The 24,914-nt window shown below is 41.8% G+C and overlaps 1 protein-coding gene across 2 annotated transcripts in view; it reads right to left on the bottom strand.

The window, feature by feature from the left end:
- Window positions 1-12,787, bottom strand: part of SLC5A8 (solute carrier family 5 member 8) — a 51,897-nt gene extending 39,110 nt beyond the window's left edge. The window contains exons 1-5 of one of the 2 annotated variants that reach the window (XM_008256962.5): window positions 12,302-12,782; window positions 6,718-6,783; window positions 3,917-3,968; window positions 1,921-1,988; window positions 80-234 (exon numbers count right to left, since the gene is read on the bottom strand). In XM_008256962.5, coding sequence (XP_008255184.3) covers window positions 80-234; window positions 1,921-1,988; window positions 3,917-3,968; window positions 6,718-6,783; window positions 12,302-12,652 — 692 coding nt within the window. In that variant the 5' untranslated portion in view covers window positions 12,653-12,782. Of the gene's footprint in view, window positions 1-79; window positions 235-1,920; window positions 1,989-3,916; window positions 3,969-6,717; window positions 6,784-12,301 lie in introns of both variants that reach the window. The other variant, XM_089308862.1, reaches the window with a different exon arrangement.
- Window positions 12,788-24,914: the final 12,127 nt, after the last annotated feature.

Below are 24,914 nucleotides of genomic sequence, written 5' to 3' on the forward strand. Positions count from 1 at the left end.
ACCTACTGTTTCAATAAAGAGATCATTTTTACAGAAGAAACAAAATATGTGTTCTATTAACAAGAGATAAATAACTTACTTCCAGAAGTTTAATCTTCTGCCATCATAAGCATCCTTCAAAATAGTGCTGAATCCACCCTGAATCACTGCAGCCTGTATAATCACAGATGCAAATCCAGCCACCATGATCCCAGCTTGAAAAACATCTGTCCAGATAACTGCTTTAAGACCACCCTTTAAGGAGAAAGTTCATTAAGATCACTGCTTGTACATTAGTAAGTATCTACATGCTTATATACTATCACTAAACAACAGTGAAGAAAATATATATGTTGTCCAAGAAGTGCACTCAAAGGAGATTGTCAGGTTGGCAGAACCATCATAGAAAAGTCATTCAAGTGAAGCTTCCATACATAAGTAAAGGGGGAAAGAGTAGTGGTGCAGCATGTTAAGCCACCACCCATGATGCTGGCATCCCCTATGAGTGCCCATTCAATTCCTGGCTGCCTCACTTCAAATCCAGCTCCCTGCTAATGCACCAAGAAAGCAGTGGATGATGGCCCAAATGCTCATTAAAGAGACTTGGATGAAGCTCCTGGCTCCTGGCTTGAATCTGGCCTAGGTTTGGCTGTTTCAGTCATTTGGGAAGTGAACCAGCAGATGGAAGAGTTCTCTCTCGCACGCGCGCGCTCTCCCTCTCTCTCACTAACTCTAACTTTCAAATAAAGAAGACCACTCTGCCTGTCAAAAAAAAATAAAAAAAAAATAAAATAAAATAAAGAATTTTTTTAATTAAGCCAAGATGGAAAACTTTTCTAGTAGATAAAACAACTTGGGCAAAAGCATAAAGAAGCCCAAGAACATGGAATATTAAATATGATCAGACATGTTTGCATGAGGTGGAGTAGTATGTGGATATTTGGGGGATGAAAATTCATAGTCACATCCCAAAAGTCAATATCATGATTTTATTCTATCAGCAAAGCTGGTATTTAATCAGTAAGCACCTAGAAGGTAACATTGATTGTTAATATACTAAACGTTTTTTGTACTAGACACTGCCACAAACATCCCAAGTATTCCCGCTCTGGCTCCTGTGACCTCTCTGGACTGAAACAGCCCCTGCCTGAGGACCCCATCTTCTACAAGATCCAATAACTAAAGGGTTGAGATCCAAAATATTAGGGATTCAATAAGATTTGCACCACTACCAAGGACCAGCATCCATGAAAATATCAGCTCTGTGTCCTACTGGTTGCTATATGTTTTGTCACCTCTGCCTTTAAGCAGTGGAAAGCTATCACATGCTTCTAAGCTGAGACTAATATGAATGCAGGTGTAATAACCTATCAACAGTAAGGGTGAATTGGGGGGCCAGTGCTGTGGCTTAATAGGCTAAGCTTCCATCAGTGGTGCTGCCATCCCATACGGGCACCAGTTCCGGTCCCAGCTGCCCCTCTTCTGATCCAGCTCTCTGCTATAGCCTGGAAAAGCAGCAGAAGATGGCCCCAGTGCTTGGGTTCCTGCACCCATGTGAGAGACTTGGGAGAAGCTTCTGGCCCCTGACTTTGGATTGGCTCAGCTTTGGGGAATGGAAGACCTATCTCTCTGTCACTCCCTCTGTCTGTAACTCTACCTCTCAAGTAAATAAAATACTTAAAAAAAAAAAATCGCGGTGGGGTGAGTCAGGATACAGGACTAAGGACCACTACAAAGAAAAAAAAATCAGTTTTTATCCATATTCTACAAAAGATAAGAATCTACCTTAGACCAAATATTTTGTCCAAAAAGCTAATATTGTGGCAGGTCAGGAGTAGGAGAGTAGCTATGAAGAAAAAGTCTGTAGCACATAACTAATGAGAGCTGCAACCTTGCAAAGCAATTGAGGGAGTAAAAGGGGAAATAATGAACTTGACATACCAGAGTGCAGTAGAATGTGCAGACTATCCCTGTTGCCACAACTGCACCCCACAGATCAAATCCCGTAACTGTAGAAGGAAAATGCATAATGAAAATATGTCTCAAAAATTAGTGAGGGGTAAATGTCTATCATTTATTGGGCACCCACCTCTATCTATACTCACCTATCTAAAATTAGAGCTTAAGTGGAGTTTAAAACTGTATTTGATAAGTTACATGGACATGATTGTGGTTTCTACCTGAATGACTCAAAAAAACATGTTATTGACCAAGTAAAATTAGATACCAAACAGCTCTATATGATTCTATTCATATAAAACCAAAGAACCTGGAAAACTTATTTCTGCTGACAAAAATCAGAAAGAAAGTGGTTGCTAGAGATAATAGGGGAGTTTATTAGAAAGAAGCACAGAACTGGCATAGTGTGTATCAGGTAAAGCTGCTGCCTGCAACGCCAGCACCCCAAGTGGGAATTGGTTTGTGCCCCACTGCTCCACGTACAGTTCAGCTCCCTGTTGATGAGCCTGGGAAAGCAGCAGAGGATGGCCCAAGTGGTTGGGTCCCTGCACCCATATGGGAGACCCAGAAGAAGCTCCTGGCTCCTGGCTTCAGTCTGTCCCAGCCATGGCCATTGTAGCCATTTGGGGAGTGAACCAGAGGATGAAAGATTTCTTTCTCTCCCTCTTTTTCTGTAACTATGCCTTTCAAATAAATAAAATAAATCTTAAAAAAATAAGAAAAAAAGAACAGAATGCTTGATTTCTTCACAGATTGAAGCCAGTGTTTTGATTACTCCCAGAATTGTACTTTAAAACTCTAACATCTTTAATTACACTTAAACCCAATAGGTAACTTATGAAGTTTATAGCTCAGTTCTTGAGAAATGAAATGACTCATTCCTGATGTTTGTAACATTGACAATGAAACATGTCTTGAATTGAGAGTTCAAGAGCACATTATACAATGGAGCTCTTCTTTGTAATAATACTGTTATAGTTTGTATTCTTGAGTGTTAATTACCATCATATCTATCATAAAATCAAGAAATCAGAGTATAGAATTAGCGGGTTTTCTCTATCTTATGTTAACTCCAGGAACTGTACCACATTCTTTCCATCACAGAGTCCACTTGTCCAGTCTACAAGGAAGTTGTAGAGATAAACTCACTTCCAACTGATAAGACTTCAAAGGAGTTAGGACTTCCCCAAAGCCATTTGAAGATATTACTAACACAAACCTTTGCCTCAATAAAGTATCCCTGTTACACTGCTCTTAAATGCCCAAATCTGAAGAGTATAGGTGATTTATTGATCAACATAATCTTTGTAAGAAAGAGCAAGAGAGAGAAAGAAAGGAGGGATGGAAGGAAGGAGGAGGGAGCAAGAGAAGTATCATTATATTCTTGAATTGTACCTGTGAATTACATGGACTCTGTTCTCTTTGTATTAACACACTATCATGAGAATTGAAAAGAATTTTGTTGTAGTAATTATCATGCATTTGCTGTGACCCTGAGAATATAATATATTAATAAGTTGCTTAAAAATTAAAATTAAAAAAGCATAATCTTCATAAATATATTTCTAAGGACATCACAGTCATCTGTCCTTGTGTCACGAGGAGCAGTCTGATATATCAAATCGCACGGCCCTTTTTCCCTTCCATTTTAGATTTTACAATAGATCTGATCAGAATTGTATAGGACAGAGTGTAGTCATTCATGATTTAGATGACAGGGGGCATTATTCTGAAGGCCTGGAGAGTGGCTGTTGGACACTACCTATTGAGGTCATGCCTTCTACTAATCTACAGATGTTTTGGAGCTGTCCATCCAGAAACTCGAAGAAGCGGGTGTAGCCACTGAACCCCCTCTGCCCTCCTTGTAAAGCTGATGTAGTTACTGGAAGCATTTTTCCCACCTCCCAAGGACAGAATAAAACTAACTGAAAATCATCCCCCAAATGTAAGTTAGATAATTAGCAACTCTAAAATGTACCTTGATTTAAAGCCAGGGCAGGGGCATAAATCACAATTCCAGTATACAGAATCTAGAGGGGAAAAGAAAGTCAGATGAATTATATGAACTACGTATTTGAATTATAAAATATTGATTTTTTTCTATAAATTCAATTATGAATTAAAGCTACGGTTTTAATACATTTAAATTTTGTTTTTTTGTAACTTGAAAATGTTATATAATAACGTTGACTCTGGTCTGCTTGTGGTTTGGTCATAGGCTACAAAAATCTCCCATGATCAATTTTGTATAAAGATACAGACTTTTCATGTGGTACTTCGTGTAAATGGTCACTGATTCACCAAGTCAAGCTTGAAATCAATTTTCCTAATCTAAAACAATCAGAAAAAAAAAGAAAGAGGGGCAGGCAGTGTGGCTCAGCAAGTTGAGCCGCAGTTTGGGATATACACATCCCATACGTGAGCGCCTCTTTTGAGCCCTGCCTCCTCCAGCATCCTGGATGATGATAGCCCAAGTCCCTGCCACCACATGGGAGACCCAAAAGGAGTTCCTGGATCTTAGCCTTATCCTGGTCCAGTTCTGACAACTATGGGTACTTGAGGAGTGACCCAACAGATGCAAGTTCTCTTTGTTTCTCTGTATCTCCCTCTACCATCACTTTGCTTTTCAAGTAAATAAATACATTTTAAAAGAATATAAATTTAAAATAGAACTGCCCTTCAATCATATCTTCAAACTAATCACTGTGTAATTGAGAAACCGTAATTTTTTGAAGTGTTTTTTTAAAAGTTTGCATGACCATCATTTAAACAAACGTATAAATTTGCACTAGAAACCTAAAATCCAGGGGTCGGCACCATGGCTCACTTGGTTAATCCTCCTCCTGTGGCGCCAGCATCCCATATGGATGCCAGTTCTAGTCCCGATTGCTCCTCTTCCAGTCCAGGTCTCTGCTGTGGCCCGGGAGGGCAGTGGAGGATGGCCCAAATCCTTGGGCCCCTGCACCCGCATGAGAGACCAGGAGGAAGCACCTGGTTCCTTGCTTTGGATCGGTGCAGTGCTGGCCACAGTGGCCATTTGGGGAGTGAACCAATGGAAGGAAGACTTTTCTCTCCATCTCTCTCTCTCACTGTCTATAACTCTACCTGTCAAATAAATTTAAAAAAAGACACTGTTCTCAAATAAGGTCACAGTTACAAGAACTAGAGATCATGCTTCAAAAAAAAAAAAAAAAAACCTAAAATCCAAAAAAATTATATTCCACCATTTTTTTCACTTATTTTTCATCTAGACATCTGATAAACACTTGTTGATCTGAAGTATAACAGTAAGATAAGTGCAGTCTTTTTCTCGAAATATCATTTCCATTAAACTTTATCATTCAAATATATCACATAGGAACTAACTAATTCTATGATTTCTCTGTAAAAACATATTGTGCAAAAACTACATCGTGTACTATTTGCATGTGTGATTATATTACATGTTTAGATCTATGGACGCACCATAAATACTTCAAATGGAAAGTGCTAAATTTCCCTTCCTGCAAAATCAAGCTACCTTTTCAGTCATTATTTTGTCATTAGTATACAGTCATTTTTCGATCATTATTCTGTCTGAGTTGAAGCTTTCAAAACATGACCACAGGTCATCCTCCTAACTCCTCATTAGATTTTCAGACTTGTAATTCAACATGTTTCAAAAATACTGTGAAGTATTCAACTTGTTTTCTTTTTTGTAAGAATTCCTATTATCAGCTACCAAAGTCCCCACAATTATTGTCTCCTTGAAATACCTTTAATGTCTGCTACCCTGGTCAAGATCAGAGAAAATGGTATAAGGGAAAAGTCCATTTTCCTTTTTTTTTAAAGATTTATTTTATTTATTTGAAAAAGTTACAGAGAGAGGTAGAGACAGAGAAGGAGGTCTTCCATCTGATGGTTCACTCCCCAGTTGGCGGCAATGGCCGGAGCTGTGCCAATCAGAAGCCAGGAGCCAGGAGTTTCCTCTGGGTCCCCCAAGCGGGTGCAGAGGCCCAAGGACTTGGGCCATCTTCTACTGCTTTCCCAGGCCATAGCAGAGAGCTGGATCGGAAGGGGAGCAGCCAGGAAGACTAGGCCGGCACCGATATGGGATGCTGGCGCTTCAGGTCAGGGCTTTAACCCACTGCGCCACAGCGCCGGCCCCGGAAAAGGTATATTTTCTTAACACAACATATCTGTTGCTTGATCAATATAATATTTAGTTCTTGCTTCAATCGTTTTTCCAGGGAACAAAGCATTGCTGAAACACTGTTTAATTATCTTAAACATTAATGCTATTTAGTGACAAGTGTATTTCCTTTTTTGCTTTCTCATATTTTCAATCTCTTTGTTATCTCTCATGTGTTTCCCAATTAAGAAGAACCCAGATGACATGGTTAGAAGTATTTCAGATAGCCGGTGCCGCAGCTCAATAGGCTAATCCTCTGCCTGCAGCACCGTCACACTGGGTTCTAGTCCTGGTCGGGGCGCCAGATTCTGTCCCGGTTCCTCCTCTTCCAGTCCAGCTCTCTGCTGTGGCCTGGGAATGCAGCGGAGGATGGCCCCAGTCCTTGGGCCCTGCACCCACATGGGAGACCAGGAGAAGCACCTGGCTCCTGCCTTCGGATCAGCACGGTGCGCCGGCCTCAGCGTGCCAGCCGCAATGGCCATTGGAGGGTGAACCAACGGCAAAGGAAGACCTTTCTCTCTCTCTCTCTCTCTCTCTCACTGTCCACTCTGCCTGTCAAAAAAAATTTTTTTGTCGAATAGAGGATAAACTAATAGTGAGTTACTTACTGTTTGAACAATGAAGAGGACTGTTCCACAGAGACGAACACATTTGTTGAATCGAAGTTCTAAATACTGTTGCCAAAAGGGTAAAAATAGTTATTATGAGAATCCTCTGGACACTTTTTATAACCAGCATCTTAAGAAGTAAAGTATTAGAGATTTAAAGCAGCTTTGTAACTGATTTGTATTATGTATTTTTATTTAACTATTATTTTATTTGCATACAGCAATATTGACTCATTTTGGAGTACAGTTCACACATATAAATTTGTGTAACCCCCATGACAATCAGGACACAAAACAGTGCAAGTGCCTCAGAAAACTCTCTCATGCTTCTCCTTGGCGGTCAAGCCCTCCTTCCATCCCCAAACATTAGTAATCTCTGCTCTTTCCCTATTCCTACCTTTGCCTTTTACAGATTGTCACATAAATGGAATTATATTCTGCATTTTTAGAGTGAGCAATCTGTTGTTACCACCTGATTCCTCTTGATTCAGTTAGGGAATCAACGTTTTCAAGATGTAGGCAAGTTTGATGGAATTGTCAGAGCCCTGACTTCTAACCCAGGAGGAAAGGAAGACATATGTCCATATGTCAGCCAATCAGCTTCTGCCAATGGATATTTGGAACTTAGAGGCAAGATATGAAGACAGAAAATGACCACAGCAGATGGAATCTGATGGGGATGAAGCAGAAGACATCTGTCCTTTCCAAGGCCTGCTTAGTCAGCTTTTCACTCTATTCTATGAGCAACCCTCACATCCTTCCAACATATTTTTTAATTAAAATCACCCAAATCAGTTTATTCATAGATAATAACACTGCCAATTCTTTCTAATGTCCTGAAAATCTGTTGTACCTTAAAATAATGACCTGCTTATGTTCTATTTATCATCATATATTTCAGAGTTAGCATTTCAGAGCTGGAATCCAAGACATCCTTTAACTTACCACATGTAGAGAATAGTTTAAGGCTAACAATAGTCTTTTCATACAGCAGAGAAGAAGGAAGAAGAAAAAACTGGCATTAAGTAATAGAGGGAAAGACATCTGATATTTTTGTTGCACAGTCAAAGCTAATGTGTTTGGAGTATTTACTGTGTTCATTGTCACCCCAACAACTCTATATTCAAGCCCATGTTAGAGATGAGGACACAGAGACTCAGAGAAGACCTTCAGGTTGCAACCTAAGTACTAACAGGGTCACAACACAAATGTAAAGCCATTGATGCTAAAATCTGTGCACATAACCACATTAATGAGTAAACAATCTGAACCATGTGCTTAAACTGAGTAAGTGAGTAGGTAGCAATGACACATAGTTGGACCTGCAAAAAAAAAACTAATGAGTGACAAGAACACAGAGCATTGCAGAGCACTGGGAGAAGAGTTCCAGTCCTTGACCCAGCCCCACTCCAGATTCCATGAGCTTGAGGCAATCACTCTCCAAATCTAAGGTTTTTTCCTTGGAAAATGAGGACCATGGTAATAATTTTCCCCCTCTTAATTCCAGGGTTTTGGGGACTATTCAATGACATAAATAGATGGGTAAATGTTGTAAACTTTTGAGTCGAAAGCAAGTTATTAGTGGTATCTAAATCCATGGGCCTTGAGAAACTCAGTGAATGATATGTGTCAATATCATTCAAGGATATTTTGGAAGGTTTTTTAGAAGACTGGAGAAATGTCAGAACCTGGAAGCAGAAAAGTGTTATTTCTTTAGAATTCTTTTAGTAAATCTCTATTACACATGAATGCCCATGAGTAGACACAGTCTGCCTTTTCTAGGTACACATACCCAAATCACTAGAGGCTAAAGAACTCTTAAAAGAAAAATGTGACCAAGGTAAGAATGTAGTCAGTTAGACCAATAGTGTGTACACACAAACACACACACACATACATGAGTGAACTCTAAAAAGTTCATAGAAAATTCAAACTATCCTTCAATTTAATTTTTCCATGAATTTCTTGACTCCCCTTTATATATATGTAATTTCCCCCCATGATCAGCTGATCTAGAAAAAACCTAGGAGCTTAAGATAATTCAAGACCAAGTGAAGAAATCTATCATTGTCTCACGCATCAGCAGTTATAAGGCTGTTGAATAACTTTGAGGCCTAACCAGAAGCCCAAGTAACTATATAGTAGGCTTAGAACTAAAACTAAACTAGGATTTGCAGACAAAACTGCAGAATAAAAATAGGTGCCTATAGTCAACCAAGCTCTCCTATAACCCTCAGCACTTTGAATAGTTTAGGGGCACTAAGACCTGTATGGATTTAAATAAATGCCTGCATAAAATGTAAGGTCTGAGTAACTCAGTACAAACACACAGATTTAGCTGGACACAGAATAATCCTAGCCGGCGCCGCGGCTCACTAGGCTAATCCTCCGCCTGCGGCGCCAGCACACCGGGTTCTAGTCCCGGTTGGGGCACCAGATTCTGTTCCGGTTGCCCCCCCTCTTCCAGGCCAGCTTTCTGCTGGAGTGCAGTGGACCCGGGAGTGCAGTGGAGGATGGCCCAAGTCCTTGGGCCCTGCACCTACATGGGAGATCAGGAGAAGCACTTGGCTCCTGGCTTCAGATCAGTGCAGTGTGCTGGCCGCGGCGGCCATTGGAGGGTGAACCAACGGCAAAGGAAGACCTTTTCTCTCTCTCTCTCTCTCTCTCTCTCTCACTGTCCACTCTGCCTATTAAAAAAAAAAAAAGAATAATCCTTCTTGTTAGTCTGTGGGTCTGGAAATTGCTAAATACCTATCTGGCCTATATTTCAAAATCAGTGATAAATAGAAATAAGATGCTCGTGAACAGCCAATTTTAGCAATATTAGTCAAAGAAATGTAAATCTGTGAGCAAGAATGCCAAGGTACCCATCGCTCAATGCTGAACTGCTTATTCTACATGGCAGCTCCACCTCTCAGTGTAAAACATGAAAGAAAATATTCCACAAGAAAGTCTTTGCCACGGTCGGTTGATAGCGGCATGGTATGATGCCCCAACTGCCTGGTACCCCAACTTGTGGCCACCCACAATGTGCCCACAGCTTTATGTGTTCTGCATCGGTTCCTTCTTCTCTCTGCACTGGTATAAGATCAGGGTTTTGATAGATTCACCAGAGCTTTGAGAGGCACGAAGTATGCTGCTAGGCCTGTGTCTACATTGCTTCATAATCTCTTAACAGCTTAACGTACTCTCTTTGCAAAAAGGGACTCTGACAGTACCCCCTCTTAAGGATTGTTTTGACTGTTGGGTCAGAGAACGTATGTAAAACAGGCAGCCCAGTGCCAGGTATCTATAAAGCATTCCACAAACATTAGCTTTTTGCATTTACCATCTGGAATGCCTGCTAACAGCCTCTAGCTAATCACTGGAAACTTGTGAGAAATCTGTTTCTGCTTGAGTTAATGTTGTAGCCCCGAAGAAGGTCGGGTCAGTGGTTATGAGAGCAGTGTTCATCTGTGGGGACTGAAGTCCTCTTGCCAGATTCTTCAAACCCTTTCCAAGTTTTCGAGTTCGTTAACTACAGATCAGAGCTCACGTACTGGAATACCTCAAGGTCTCATCAGATAACATAGGAGGGGGCTTCAAAAAAAAAAAATGTGGACAATATAATCAAAAGATAAGCTTATTTTGATGCCAAAAATTTGAAATCCATTCACAGTTTTTATATCATACACATTTCCCATGAGCTTTGTGAAGACTTTGTGTATGTATGAATTTCAAAAAAAATTAGTGCTATGGTAAACTTATCTTTTAATCCCAATTGCCCATGAACTTTTTTTTGCTTTATCCATGAACATTTTGAAGTACCCTTTTATATGCCTGACATCAGCTAGCTGTTCATATATTAGTGTGCTGGAATATTCTTGATATCTACTAAGAAATATGTTTTCTCACATCTCCCTCAAAACAAGAACTCCCTTCAACCCTTTTCATTTTCTATTTTGGATAAAGACATAAATTCAGATACAGACTTCTCTACAAACTGCAAATGCAATGATAAGCTCTCAACGTAGAAATTAATGGAGACTGAGAGCAGTGGTTGCAATCTGGAGTTCCTGCGGCCACAGGGGATTTATCTCCAGTCAACAATCTTCTGAGCATCCAAAAGAAGTCAGATCCTGGAGTTTTATTTGACTTTCCCTCATCATTAAATGCTAATTTTTTTTTTCAAAACATTATAAGGTTAAAAAAAAAAAAAAAAAAAAAAACTACTGAGGACGGAATTTGGCCCGAGGCAGCCAGTTGGTTACCTCTGAGCCAAACAGAGAAATTCCATCCATCGCTTATGGGATGATGACAAACTCTCCCAAACACAGTGATCAGAGTGAGTGGAAGGCAATGCTGCCCCAGGGCTGCTTCTCCCTGGATGATGTCACTAGGGTCCAGGCAGAATCTGTCACCAGTGTTTGTTGTGCCATGGGGCCCTGTCTTCAGCTCCAGTTGAACCAGCCTCACTAGGAATCCACCTTTAAGCAGCCAAGGATTGGAGAAAACATCATGTAAATCTGAGGACAAGGGAGACTGCTGAGACGAGGCGCTGAGCCCTCTGGATAATGGCCTGTTGGAAAGGAAACTTCTTTGGCCTTGTCCATGGGGTTCATGGGTCAGTACCAGGGTAAAGGAGACCTCTAGGGCACTGAACTGGGCCCTACCACTCCTTAGGGATTTAGCCCGCACCCCACTCTCTCCACACACTGCCATTCAACAATTCTTTAAACTGAGCCAAACATTTATCATCTTTGCAAAGCCCTTTCTTGCAAGACAACTCAAGAAAACTTATAACCAAGGGGACTGTGCCTTGGAAGAATGGTGTTTTCTTAATCATCTTCCCAGAGCAAGCCTCAGCAGAGCTATACCAGAGCTGAGTGAGAATCCTGCCCATGAATTTTGCTAGTGGTCCCCAAACAACTCCCACTCCCACCACCCCAAGAACCATGGCCAACATTTATCCAATACTTCTTCTGTGCCAGGCACTATTCTGTAGCATGTACCCCTTGAATCGTCTCATTTAACCCTCCAACAACAGGATGAAGTGACTATGTTCTTTATTTGAAGAAGTAGGCACAACAGTTGAGTGAAGTAAGTCTCTCAGTCACCTGGCTGGTATGTGGTACCATCTGGTTTCCAGTGCAGGTACTGGGACAAAAGACATCATTTAGGTGCCTGTCTCTAGGTGTGTTCAGAAGGGGAAGCAGATTTTTCACCATCACTCCTGGAAAAGAGTGCACTGGGGGCTGATGGACCTCAAAGAAGACGGGCTGAGACCTGAAGGTTTCAGCCCACGGGAAAAAAAAAAAAAAAGTAAAAAGTTTAAAAATATTTCCCCTTGAGTGAGAATCCAAGATTTTAAAGACAGGACCTTTAAAAAGCCCTATTGCAATTCACTCCGTTTACTTTGGAAGTCTCTTTTGTCGCTGAGCTCAGGAGAGCAAAGCCAGGACTTCCCCCCCAAAAAGAGAAGGTGGTGAACGTGGACAGGGAGAGAGTTTCGTGGGGTGTGAGAGTCTGTCTCCGAGAAAACTGCTCCCGAAGCCGGAAGAGTCCCCCTCCCACCCACACACCTCCCAGCCCAGCTCCCCTGGACCTCGTAGGTGCTGGTGATTCCCAGTTTGTAGAACACGGGAAGGAAGATCTCCGCGCTGATGACGACCACTAAGAAGTAGGTGATGGCAAAGATGCTGTACATAGCCCCAAAACGGTAGACTTCGGAGGGAGATCCCAGGATGGTGACGGCCGACATGAAGCTGGCGGTGAGGGACAACGCCACGGGCACTGCGGTCATGCTGCGGCCGCCCATCAGGAAGTCCTTAGAGGTCTGCTGGCCGCCCCCCGCGAAGGCGTAGTAGATGCCGATGGCGGCCGAGATAAGCAGCATGCCCGCGAACACCAGGTAATCCCACACCACGAAGGTGCCAATGTCCCTCGGCGCGTCCATGGCAGTGCCTTTGCCGGCGCCCCGCACGCAAACCCGCGGCCCCGCGGCGCGCAGCCCAGCCCGGCGGTCCGGCCTTGGCCGCCTGGCGCGCACTTCTTATTCCCGGGCGCGGCGGGCGCGGCGGGCGTGGCGCCCAGTGGAGATGACAGGCGTCTTCAGGTGTCCGTCTCTGCCGGTTGCGGCCCCCGCGAAGGTGGTGGTGACGGAGGGGAGTGGCGGGTACCGGCCGCTGAGCGCTCAACAGGTACGGGATTGGGGTGGCTCTGCTTGCCGGGGAGCCAGGGACACCTGGGCAGGTGAGAACTGGAGCCTCCAGTGGACTCTAGCAGGCCCACGGCGCTCAGCGCAAACTTTGACGGCACACGCGGAGAAGCACAGTTTAAATGAGCGGGCGAATGGGTCGAAGGGCAATTGTTAACGCTTTTAGCTTTCCAGTTAAACTGCCCAGACCTCACAGGGAGATGCACCTGGAGTTTTTAGGTTCCTTTACTTGACAGGTTAATAGGTGACAGGGAGGACGATATGCAATGTACTGAGACAGCCCTTAGACGGGCAGGGATTAGCAAGATGTCTAAACTTTCGGTTGCCTGCGTTTTCATTCAACAAACATGTCTAATCCCCTATGGTGTTGCAGAATGATAGTTGCTGTAATATTCACAATATCTACTATGAATGAGCCTTAGGATGTGACACCTACATCTTGGCACCTCTTATATTAATTAGTGTAATTCTTGTTACCCTTGACAAGTGAACTATCTTCATCTTTCAAATGAGGAATCTGCTTTAGCAAGGTGATTAAGTCACTTGCCCAAGGAGATGGTGGAGATTAAGGTTTTAATTGAAGTCTGATTTCGGAGCTTGTCCTCTTAATTACAATGCTGTATTCTGTACAGTCTGAACATAAATACTTGATAAAGGTGGACACAAATATGGACAGGAAAGTGACTATTCCTGAAAGAATTCAGGAGACTAGATCATTTCCAGTATCAGCACTCAAGATCCATTTTAAGTGGCTTGCCTGGAAACATTACTAAGAACACCTGTGTCACACTCATAAGGTAATATGACTCAAGGTTATCCTGAAATATCCCCCTCCCCAGTTAAGTATGCTCAGCCATAAGTCTACAGAGATCTTCAAAACGTTCACAGAAAATGGGTATTGTGGAAAAAACTCTGCATGGATTTCAAAATTCTTCCACATCAAAATACACTTATCTTTTAATTCCATTTTCCATGAACTTCTTGAGGTCCCCTCATATCTCAGGCAGTCCTTCTTCATTTGTATACATATTTATAATTTTTCAGTTGATCTTTGGTAAACAATAACAAAACAACTTTAGCTCAACAAAATGGATGAAGAAAGCTATCTGAGTAATATTTTCAGAAGGAAATAAAGTGAGAAACAGGAGCTAAGTCCAAGTAATTCAATGATTTAAACAAGTATGTGGTTTGGAATTATGTTCCATTTGATTTATATCTACACATTACACACACATTTATATATAGTATATGATACTGTATATTATGCATGTGTATATATAAAATAAATCAACCTGCAAAAATAACACATGGAACAATCCATCTTGAGGACCCTTCTAGAATTGACTATTTCTGTGCAACTTCTTGAAAGCCCAATAGCCCTAGATAATAGGAAAATATTTTTTAAACAAAATTCATCTTCTTTTGGACACCTAGAGTTAAGAACAGGCCTCCAGCAGTTATGCCCATAGTCATGCTAAAGACAGAACAGCTTGAGGTTAAACTTACACACTGAAACCTGGCCTCCTGACTTTGCTACCTATTAGCTATGACATCTTGGGCAAGTGCTTGCTTCTATGTCTTAGTTTCCAATACCTAAAATGACAGGGAGTGATTCTTTTTAAGACTTACTCATTTTTATGAAAGGCAGAGTGACAGAGAGAGGTGGGGAGGTAGGGAGATAGATCTTCTATCCTGTAGTTCACTCTCCAGACAGCTGCATTGGCCAGGGCTGGGCCAGGCTGATGCCAGGAGGCTGGAACTCCATCTGAGTCTCTCATGTGGGTGGCAGGGGCCCAAACACTTGAGCCATTTTCTGTTGCCTACCCAGACACATTAGCAAGGAGCCAGATCAGAAGCTGAGCAGTCAGAACTCAAGCCCACACCCTGATATGGGATGTGGGTGTCACAAGCAGCGGCAAAGGCTTAATCCATTGAGCCACAATGCTGGCCCCAAGAATGATTTCTTATTTCACAGAATTATAGAAAGTTGAGTAAGATTATTTGTAAATAGCCTCCAATGCTATGATGTACTGCCATTGTATAATTGTTTGTATACTTGTCTCCTGCTTTCCTGTTGATTGAGAACAGGGATGGTGTGAGTTACAGCTTAAAAGTACTGCCATGAAACACAGCCTCTGTTTAGTTTTTTGTCTTTGCTTTATAACTTGTATGTACTGCCATGAACTATGTGCATTGTTCTTTCAGGTTTTTCAAGTGTCCTGATGTATGTCTTCACATAATATTTTCAAAAGAATACTTATATATGAACATCCCATTTCCTGAACCTTTGAATGTAGGAGTTGTACACCTGTTGTCTTCACACATGAGAAAAAAAGAATTAGGTTGCAATCTTTTATCCTCAAAGAATTGTAGGTATGTGTCTAGTGTCTTACTCTTTTAATTTTAAATTTTATGTGAAATACAGAGAGACACACAGAGAAGCAGAAAGATATTTTCCATCTGCTGCATAATTTTCCAAATACCTGTAACAGTTGGGGCAGAACTAATATTAAATCAGGAGCCCAGAACTCTATCTGGGTCTCCCACTTGTGTGGTAGGGACCCAAGTACCTGAACTATCATCTTCTGTCTTTCAGGATGTTCATTAGCAGGGAGCTGGATGAGAAGCCAAGTAGCCAGGACTCAAACCAGGCACTTCAATATGGGATTCAGACAGCCCAAGCAGCAATTTAACCATTGTGCCAAATGCTTTGCCTCTAGAGTCTTCTAGCATTTCCCATTGGAACGTTACTTCATGTTACCTCAGATACCTTTCTTCTACCACTTCTTTCCCCCGTGTTCTCCTCTCCAGTCACAGCATCTCCCTTATTGTTCCTGGAACAAAGCCTCTGTCTTTTTTTTAAGATTTATTTATTTATTTGAAAGGCAGAGTTACAGAGAGGCAGAAGGAGAGAGAGAGAAAGAGAGAGAGAGAGAGAGAGAGAGAGAGAGAGGTGTCTTCCATCCGCTGGTTCACTCTCCAAATGGCTGCAATGGTCGAAGCTGCGCCAATCCAAAGCCAGGAGCCAGGAGATTCCTCCAGGTCCCCCACGGGTGCAGGGTCCCAAGCATTTGGGCCATCTTCACTGCTTTCCCAGGCCATAGCAGAGAGCTGAATCGGAAATGGAGTAGCTGGGACTCGAACCGGCGCCCATATGGGATGCTGGCACTGCAGGCAGCAGCTTTAGCTGCTATGCCACAGCGCTGGCGGCCCCAAGCCTCTGTCTTTGCACATGCTGCTCCCTATGCCTACGATATCTTCTTTCAGATATCACCGGGACTCCCACCCGTACCTCATTCAGGTGTCTGCTCAAATGTCACCTCCTTGTCTTTTCTGCACATAATTTTACAATCTGACATTATAAAGATATTCCCCAATTTATGATGTTTTGACCCATAATCTTTCTACTTCAGGATAACGCAAAAGCAGTAGGCATTCGGTAGAAACCATACTTCAAATTTTGAGTGTTCATCTTTTCCTAGTGTTGTGAAGGATGATACTCTCCCATGATGTTAGGCAGGGACGTGAGCACAGCCCCCAGTCAGCCCTTCAACATGAAATTTGAATATGTGTTTTCCGCTTAATGTTATTTTCAGCCAATGATGGGTTTATCAGCATGTAACCCACTGTAAATAAAGGAGCATCTGGAAGTCTTTGCTTAGCTTGTTCATGTTCTGCCTCCTCCCACTAGAATAGAAAGTCCATGAAGGCAGCGACTGTTTGCTGCTATATTCCCTGAGTCCAGAACAACCTGGTACACAATAGGTATTTTTTACAATGCTTGCTGGATAAATCAATGGAAAGCAGAAGAAATTATTAGAAAATCCTCTCAAATAGATTGACTTGTTCCTGATTTCTAATGTAAATTTCCCATTTCCCCATGTTTGGAGGGAAAATGAGAGAAACCACATCAGGAAATACTTTTTATTTTAAAGCTGGCTTTAGACTCAAACACTTCTCAGTAATTTACCTTCGTGTTTTCCTTACCCATTTTATCACATAGTTGTGAACTAATTTTTTCTGGCTTTTGTTACTGATTTTATTGGTAGCCATCCTATTGAGTGTGAGATGGTATCTCACAGTTTGGATTTGCATTTCCCTAATAGTTAATGATGTTAAGCATTTTTTCATGTGCTTATTGAGCATCTGTGTATCTTCTTTGGAAAAATATCTATTCAAGTTCTTTTCCCATTTATTTTATTTTATTTTTTATAGTTCATGGGATGCCTTTTTATTGAGATTTTCAAATACATAAACACTTTTAAGTTTTCAAGATATTTAAAGGTCCCATTTAAAGAAGCTGATTAACATGACATGATTCTAAAAGTCTGCCTCTTTCACATCCAAGCAATATGCAGCATTTATTTATCAAACAGTGTGTTTGCCTTTTAATAATCTTCAGGATGCTGGGTTAGCAGGTTGCCATTGGATTATCTTACTTCATTTCCTCAGATTGCCTTCTTCCTTGCTCCCTCCACAGTGAGTGCCCTGGACACTTTTGTGCTCAAATACAGAAGTACAGAGTTAGCTCGGGAATGAGACGGGAGGAAATGAAAAGATAATACATGGTGCAGAAGCTGGAATGGGTAAGAGCCCACTTGGGAGGCCCCGTAGTAGGCCAGATGCCCTAAGGAGGCAGAAGTGCTCAGGTCTAGCACTCATAACAGAAGATTGGATTCATCTGCTTGCCTTTGTGGTTATCAAGTGGGTTACACTTGACATCCTACAGTTGTAACACCTGAATTAGCATCTATGCCAGTTCAACCTCAATAACATAAACACTACTTCTTTACAGCTCTACTCTACCCCTTTCAGTTGTTGGATTCCAAAATTACCTCTTTATAAGGTGTGTGCCCCAGAACATAACCTATTAATTATTTAAAGTACATTAATCTGGGGCTGGCACTGTGGTGTAGCAGGTAAAGCCACAGCCTGTGACACTGGCATCCCATATGGGCGTGGGTTCAAGTCTCAGTTGTTCCACTTCCAATTCAGTTCCCTGCTAACGGCCTGAGAAAAACAGCGGATGATGGCCCAGGTGTGTGGGCCCCTCCCACCCATGTTGGAGATGCACATGAAGCTCCTGGCTCAGGCCTGGCCCAGTGATGGCTGTTGCAACCTTTTGGGGGAATGAACCAGCAGATGGAGATCTCTCTCTCTCTCTCTCTCTCTGCGTGTGTGTGTGTGTGTGTGTGTGTGTCCCTGTCTCTATAAATAAATACATCTTTAAAAATGAAATAAAAAACATTAGTTTCTTAAATTAGGTACAAAGCAAAATAGAATAATACTAGCTTTCATGATTGCCCATTGTTTGCCTTTATTGAAATTTTCATTTCTGGAGCCAGCGCTGTGACATAGCATGAAAAGTTGCTGCCTGCAGTGCCAGCATCCCATATGGGCACCGGTTCAAGTCTGGCTGCTCCACTTCCAATTCAGCTCTCTGCTATGGCCTGGGAAAGCAGTAGAAGATGGCCCGTCTTTGGGTCCTTGTACCCACGTAGGGGACCCGGAAGATCCTGGCTCATGGTTTCCGACTGACCCAGCTCTGGCCATTGCGGCCATTTGGGGAGTGAACCGGCAGATGGAAGACTTCTCTCTCTCTCCTTCTGCCTCTCTGTAACTCTCTGCCTTTCAAATGGAGAAATCTTAAAAAAACATTTTCATTTCTGCATACAGTTTGAGTTGCTATCTAGTATCCATTCATTTAATCTTGCAGGATTCTCTTAAGCATTTCTTCAAGGAAGGTCTAGTAGTAATAAACTTTCTCAGCTTTTATCTGGAATGTCTTAATTTCCTTTGAAACACAATTTTTACAAGATAGAGAATTCTTGATTGAAAGTTTGTTTCTTTTAGCACTCTGAATATATTGACTCAAGTTTCTGATGAAAAAAATCTGTTGATAATCTATTGAGGATCACTTATATGCGACGAGTCAACTTCTCTCTTATTGCTTTCACTTTTTTTAAAAAAATTTGATTGTGCTTCTCGCTGGGGATCTCTGAGTTCATCGGAGTTCATTGAGCTTCTTGGATGTTTATATTTGCCTTTCATCTAATTTGAGAAGTTTCCAGCCACTACTTCATTAAATATTCTGTCTTCCTTTTTTCTCTCCCATCTCTTTCTGGAACTTACACATTACATTATCAGTCAGCTTGGTAGTGTCCCACAGGTCCACTGGGCTCTGTTCACTTCTCTTCAATATTTTTTCTCTGTTCGCACAACTAAATTATTTCCATTGTCTTATCTTCAAGTCCGTTGATTTTTTCTTATGCCCACTCAACTCTGATGCTGAATACCTCCAGTGAACTTTTCATTTTAATTATCGTGCTTTTCAATTTTAGAGTTTTTATTTTATTTTTAGGTTTCCTGTATTGATACTTGTATTTTGTGGAGACATCAAAATCTTCATTTGCTGCATATCTCCCTTTCGATTTTTACGCATCTATAAGATAGTTGTCTTAAAATTTTTGTCTAGGAAATCAGTCATAACGTTTGTCTCTGTGCCAAGGATCTGAAGTATAAACAAAGCCTCCTCAATTCTTTAATAAGCCTCTGCCTTTCCCTTGGCATGCACAGTCACTTTCTAATTTTCTATATAAAAGCAGTTGTATTTTTAATCCTGGTCTTTAATGTCTGGAATCCAAAAGGGGAAAATGAGAACAGCGAAGGTGGGGGAGGGTTCCAGACCTTTAAATCATCCCAAAGTCACTTCAGCCAAAGGAACTGGCAACACTGGTGAGAGAAGCACCAAACAATGGCTTCCAGCCTCTGCACCTCTGTGATGAGAAGCAGCAGTCACAGCTCAGATCTCCAGTCTTTGCAAGAGCCCTTAGAACAGACTGTATCCTTGTCATTTTTGCCCACTCTGGATCCCACAAGCTGGTTACAAGCTGCATTAGAATCATGTGCACATTTCAAAATAGGATCTACTTCATGAAAAAATAATTTGCAATTGTTTTAGGAACATATTTGACATAAAGGGTGGAGCAGAGTCAAAGCTCATTAAGAAGATATACAAGGTACTATCCCAGTTATTTTGTTATAGAAGCTGTAATACTTTAAGTGAGAGTCATGACTACAAATGAAAATCTCTTCATAATACAGAAAATGTTTATGTCAATCATGAAAGGATTATGTCTGTGCCAGACACTTGGTGAAAGGACAGGATTCTGAGCTGACAGAAGTTCTAAATGTTTGCTATCTATAAAGATCGGTTTAGGAGTAAATACTGTTTAAAATTGTTAAGTCAACAGTTAAGAGAGTGACAGTTACCACCTTCAAATTTAAACTTCCATTGTCTTATTATCTAAAAACAGATTCTTTCCTAAATAAGGTAGACTATATTAGCTATGGCTCCAAATCCTTTTTTGTTTCTCTTTAGAACTTTCCTGCCAAGTTTAGTTTTATTCATCTCACTACTAATTTACTTATAAACATATAAAAATATAATATGTCTATTTATATAGCACCTTATAATTGCACATTTTAAGTTTTAGAAGTGTATTTACACTTAATATTTTATGGGGAATGGCAGTTTAAAGCATAATAGGTATGTATGCACTTTTTCTCAGTCCTATGTTTGGGATGTTTTTAAAGTTTGGCAAAACATCTTTTCTCCCAGAAACATAATCAGTGGTTCTTTGCTACACCTGAAGGTAAGAGATATAAATATCTAGAAGAAACTCAAGAGAACCAAACAGGTTTCTCTAGAGTGGAATTAGGTTTACATTTCTTATTAATTACCACATTGCACATTGCACAGGAGCGTTTACAACTTATCCTGTAACAAGGAAACAAGGATGCAGTTATATTTAAATTTACAGCATTATATTTATATATTTTACATATTCTTGGAGTAGGTTTCTTTTGTATAAACACAGGAGTATGTCTGAATGGCTTCTTTAATTATTTTAAAAGTAAAGTAGTTGGAGGGAAGCTAGTGGCAATGGACTGATAGTGTGTGGTGATTATTTCCAAGTGGAAAAAGGATATAGAATTTCTGACTTCTATCACTGCTCATACAAGGATACAGCCTGTTCTAAGGGCTCTTGCATTTTACCAGAAAATGTAACCATCCCCACTCATTTTGGAATATGCTCCATTTTTCTCTCTCTTATATTATTTCTTTCACTAATGTTCTCAACCCATCTACTCCTGTTAAAAACTTACCTATCATTTAAAGGGGAGTCAATATGCCCCCAATTTTTCTCTCCCTTATATGATTTCTTTCACTAACATTCTCAACCCATCTACTCCTATTAAAAACTTACCAAGCCGGCGCCGCGGCTCACTAGGCTAAATCCTCCACCTAGCAGCGCCGGCACACCGGGTTCTAGTCCCGGTCGGGGTGCCGGATTCTGTCCCGGTTGCCCCTCTTCCAGGCCAGCCCTCTGCTGTGGCCAGGGAGTGCAGTGGAGGATGGCCCAGGTGCTTGGGCCCTGCACCCCATGGGAGACCAGGAAAAGCACCTGGCTCCTGGCTCCTGCCATCGGATCAGCGCAGTGCGCCGGCCACAGCGCGCCGGCCGCGGCGGCCATTGGAGGGTGAACCAACGGCAAAAGGAAGACCTTTCTGTCTCTCTCTCTCACTGTCCACTCTGCCTGTCAAAAAAAAAAAAAAAAAAAAAAAAAAAAAAAAAAAAAAACCTTACCTATCATTTAAAGTGAATCGAGGCTTTTAATGGACCTAATGAAGCCAAAACCAAGACTTGGAGAGCTACTCCATATGCCTGCTTCATATCCATATTCTCTCTCTCTCTCTCTCTCTCTCTCTCTCTCGTTCTCTTTCCCCTCAAATGAATTTTCTCTGCATTGCCACTGGTACATTGTCAGAAATGGCCAAGCAAGTGTTCAAATACCTTTAATTCAATGGACACCTTTGAATCCTAATTCTAAATACCTTGGAAAGGAAATCCTATTGGCTATTTTTGAGCCATGCATGCCTGGCCTCCCATCAATTGTGGGCAGAATTGGTAGGGCTCCCATGTGTCTGCCTAGATTCACCCTGAGGGTTGGGAAAGGGAATGAGGCCTCTTCGTAGGAGGGGAATGAGCTGGCTAGATACTCTGACGGGTTACTGCCTATTAATCATTAGTGTCATGGCATTATCTCTTGTGAGAGAATAAGCTCCTTGGAAAAATGACTGTTGCTTGCTCATCTTTGTAAATTCCCAGAAACCAACACTGTTTGTTACGTAAAGAACATAATGACAGGCTGGCACTGTGGCACAGAGGGTTAAGCTCCCATCTGCAGTGCTAGCATCCCACATGGCCCCTGGATGCTCCACTTCTGATCCAGCTCCCTGCTAATGCACCTGGGAAAGCAGCAGAAGATAGCGCAAGTGCTTGGAACCCTGCACTCAGCTGGGAGACCTGGAAGAAACTCCTGGCTCCTGCCTTCTGCCCGGCCCAGCCCTGGTCATTGAGGCCATTTGGGGTGTGAACCAGTAGATAGAATCTCTCTCTCTCTCTCTCTCTCTCTCTCCCTCTCCCTCTCCCTTCTCCCTCTCCCTCTGTCTCTCCCTCTCCCTCTCTCTCTTGCTCCCTCCCTCCCTCTCTGTTAATTCTGACTTTCAAATAAATAAATGAACCTTTAAAAAACAAAAGAAAATACTAAACCTTTTATTGTGTTGATAGGACTTTACAATGCCTGTTAGCATCAAGAGTTTCTCCAAAGTTTCTTAAAGTAAAACTTGAGAGTGACTTTATTGGATCTCAAATCTAGAGTTACTCATAGGCTTTCCTATCAAGCAAAAATGTCTTTTTCTCTCATTTCTAAAAAAAAATTTTATAAAAAAATTCTCATTTATAGGAAAAAAGTCTTATTTTATAGGAAAAATGTCTTATTTTATAGGAAAAAAAAGTCTTATTTTCTCTAATTTCTCTCACTGCTAAAGGTCTCCTAGAAGAACAATAAATATAAGGCCTAGGAACAGGGCATAGCACAAAGTATGAATAATCAGATCTCATTTCCTTTATGTTCAAAATACAACTACAATATAACTACTTTTCTCTCTCTGCACAGTTTTTATCCTAACCCAAGTTACCAACTTCTCTTGGTTGAATCTCATGACACCCTCCTAATTCATCTCTCAACACACAGTCTGTTTTTCACATATGAATCTGATTGGATTGCTCAGTACTGAAAATCTTCTAATGGATTCCAAAGTACTCAGATTTTGAACATGATCAGTCAAGGTCCTTTTTAATCTAGCACCTAACTACCTGCCTAGCGTCAGCTCTTTCCATTTTGTTCTTCCTCATCACATTCCATCACATCAGACTTCTTTTAAAAAAAATATTTATTTGGAAGAGTTACAGAGAGAGAGGGAAGAATACACACAGAGATCTCCCATCTGCTGGTTCACCCCCGATGACTACAATGAAGCCAGGAGCTTCTTCCAAGTCTTCCATGTGAGTGGCTAGACCCAAGCACCTGGACCATCCTCTGCTGCTTTTCCCAAGCCACCAGCAGGGAGCTAAACGGGAAGTGGAGCAGCTGGGAGTTGAACTGGTGCCCATATGGGATGCTAGTGTTGCAGGCAGCAGCAGCACTTGCTATGCCACGACATTGGCCCCCACATCAGAATTCTTATTCCTTGAGCATATACAACAGGCTCTGCCAAAGTCTTTGTACTTACTGTTCTCTTCTTCTTCTTGACAGGCAGAGTGGACAGTGAGAGAGAGAGAGACAGAGAGAAAGGTCTTCCTTTGCTGCTGTTGGTTCACCCTTCAATGGCCGCCGCGGCCAGCGCGCTGCGCTGATCCGAAGCTCGGAGCCAGGTGCTTCTCCTGGTCTCCCATGGGGTGCAGGGCCCAAGGACTTGGGCCATCCTCCACTGCACTCCCGGGCCACAGCAGAGAGCTGGCCTGGAAGAGGGACAACCGGGACAGAATCCGGCGCCCCGACCGGGACTAGAACCCGGTGTGCCGGCGCCGCAAGGTGGTAGATTAGCCTAGTGAGCTGCGGTGCCTGCCCACGGTTCTCTTCTAAGAATGCTTTTTTCCAGACAGTCCATAGCTTACTTTCTCACATCACTCACAATTGCCTTGAAATGTCACCTCTGACTTGTCAGACCATCCTTTATTATTCTGTATCTCCACCTCCTATCATTTCCTGCTCTCCTTATCCAATTTTTTTTTCCTACTACTTATGACCACCTGCTATTATACTATTCAGTCCTGCTCTAGTTAGGACTGTGATGGGAGGTCCGGGGTGTTATAAGAAGCAGACCTAATGAGTGTATTAAGTACCTCTAGTCTAGGTTATTCAGTGTTTCCAACTTGGAGGAGATATGCTGACCTCCTGGGCCAAGGAAGCACTGTGTCCGTTCATCATGAGCTACCACACACCATTTTTGCACTCTTGGGAATGATTCATGTTGCTTTGAGTTTCTCCTTTAAGGTCTTCATGGAAATAATCACCTTGTGCGTCATCTTCACTCATATCTTTAATCTTTATTGTTCATTTTTCTTTTTGCATTAAATATTTAATTACACAAACACTGAGTATCATATGGATGCTTAGTGAGCACAAATGCAAGTCCTATAATAACTCTTTACTATGAGATAATTGTATCCATTTTATATTGGCAAAAATAGGTGTTACTTTGGAGACTTGAGAAAAAAAATCAGGACATTTGGCTTAGTGGTTAAGATGACTTTGTCACACACTAGAGTGTCTGGGGTCCACTTTTGGCTCTAGCTCCTGACTCCAGTTTCCTGCTAATTCAGACCTGGAAGGCAGGAGTAATGGCTCAGGTAATTAAGTTCCTGCTACCCATGTGGCAGGACTGAGTTCTTGGATCCTGGGTTTGGTCTGGCTCAGTGTTGCAGACATTTGAAGGGTGAACCAGCTTGCTCACTCTTTTTCTTAAATACATTTTATATACATAGTTATAAAAAAAAAATGCTGCGCGCTGTGGCTCACTTGGTTAATCCTCCACCTGCGTTGCCAGCATCCCATATGGGCACCGGGTTCTAGTATCGGTAGCTCCTCTTCCA

This window comes from Oryctolagus cuniculus, chromosome 11 (assembly GCF_051225735.1).
Source record: "Oryctolagus cuniculus isolate XC-2025 breed Fujian yellow rabbit chromosome 11, ASM5122573v1, whole genome shotgun sequence".
NCBI lineage: Eukaryota > Metazoa > Chordata > Mammalia > Lagomorpha > Leporidae > Oryctolagus > Oryctolagus cuniculus.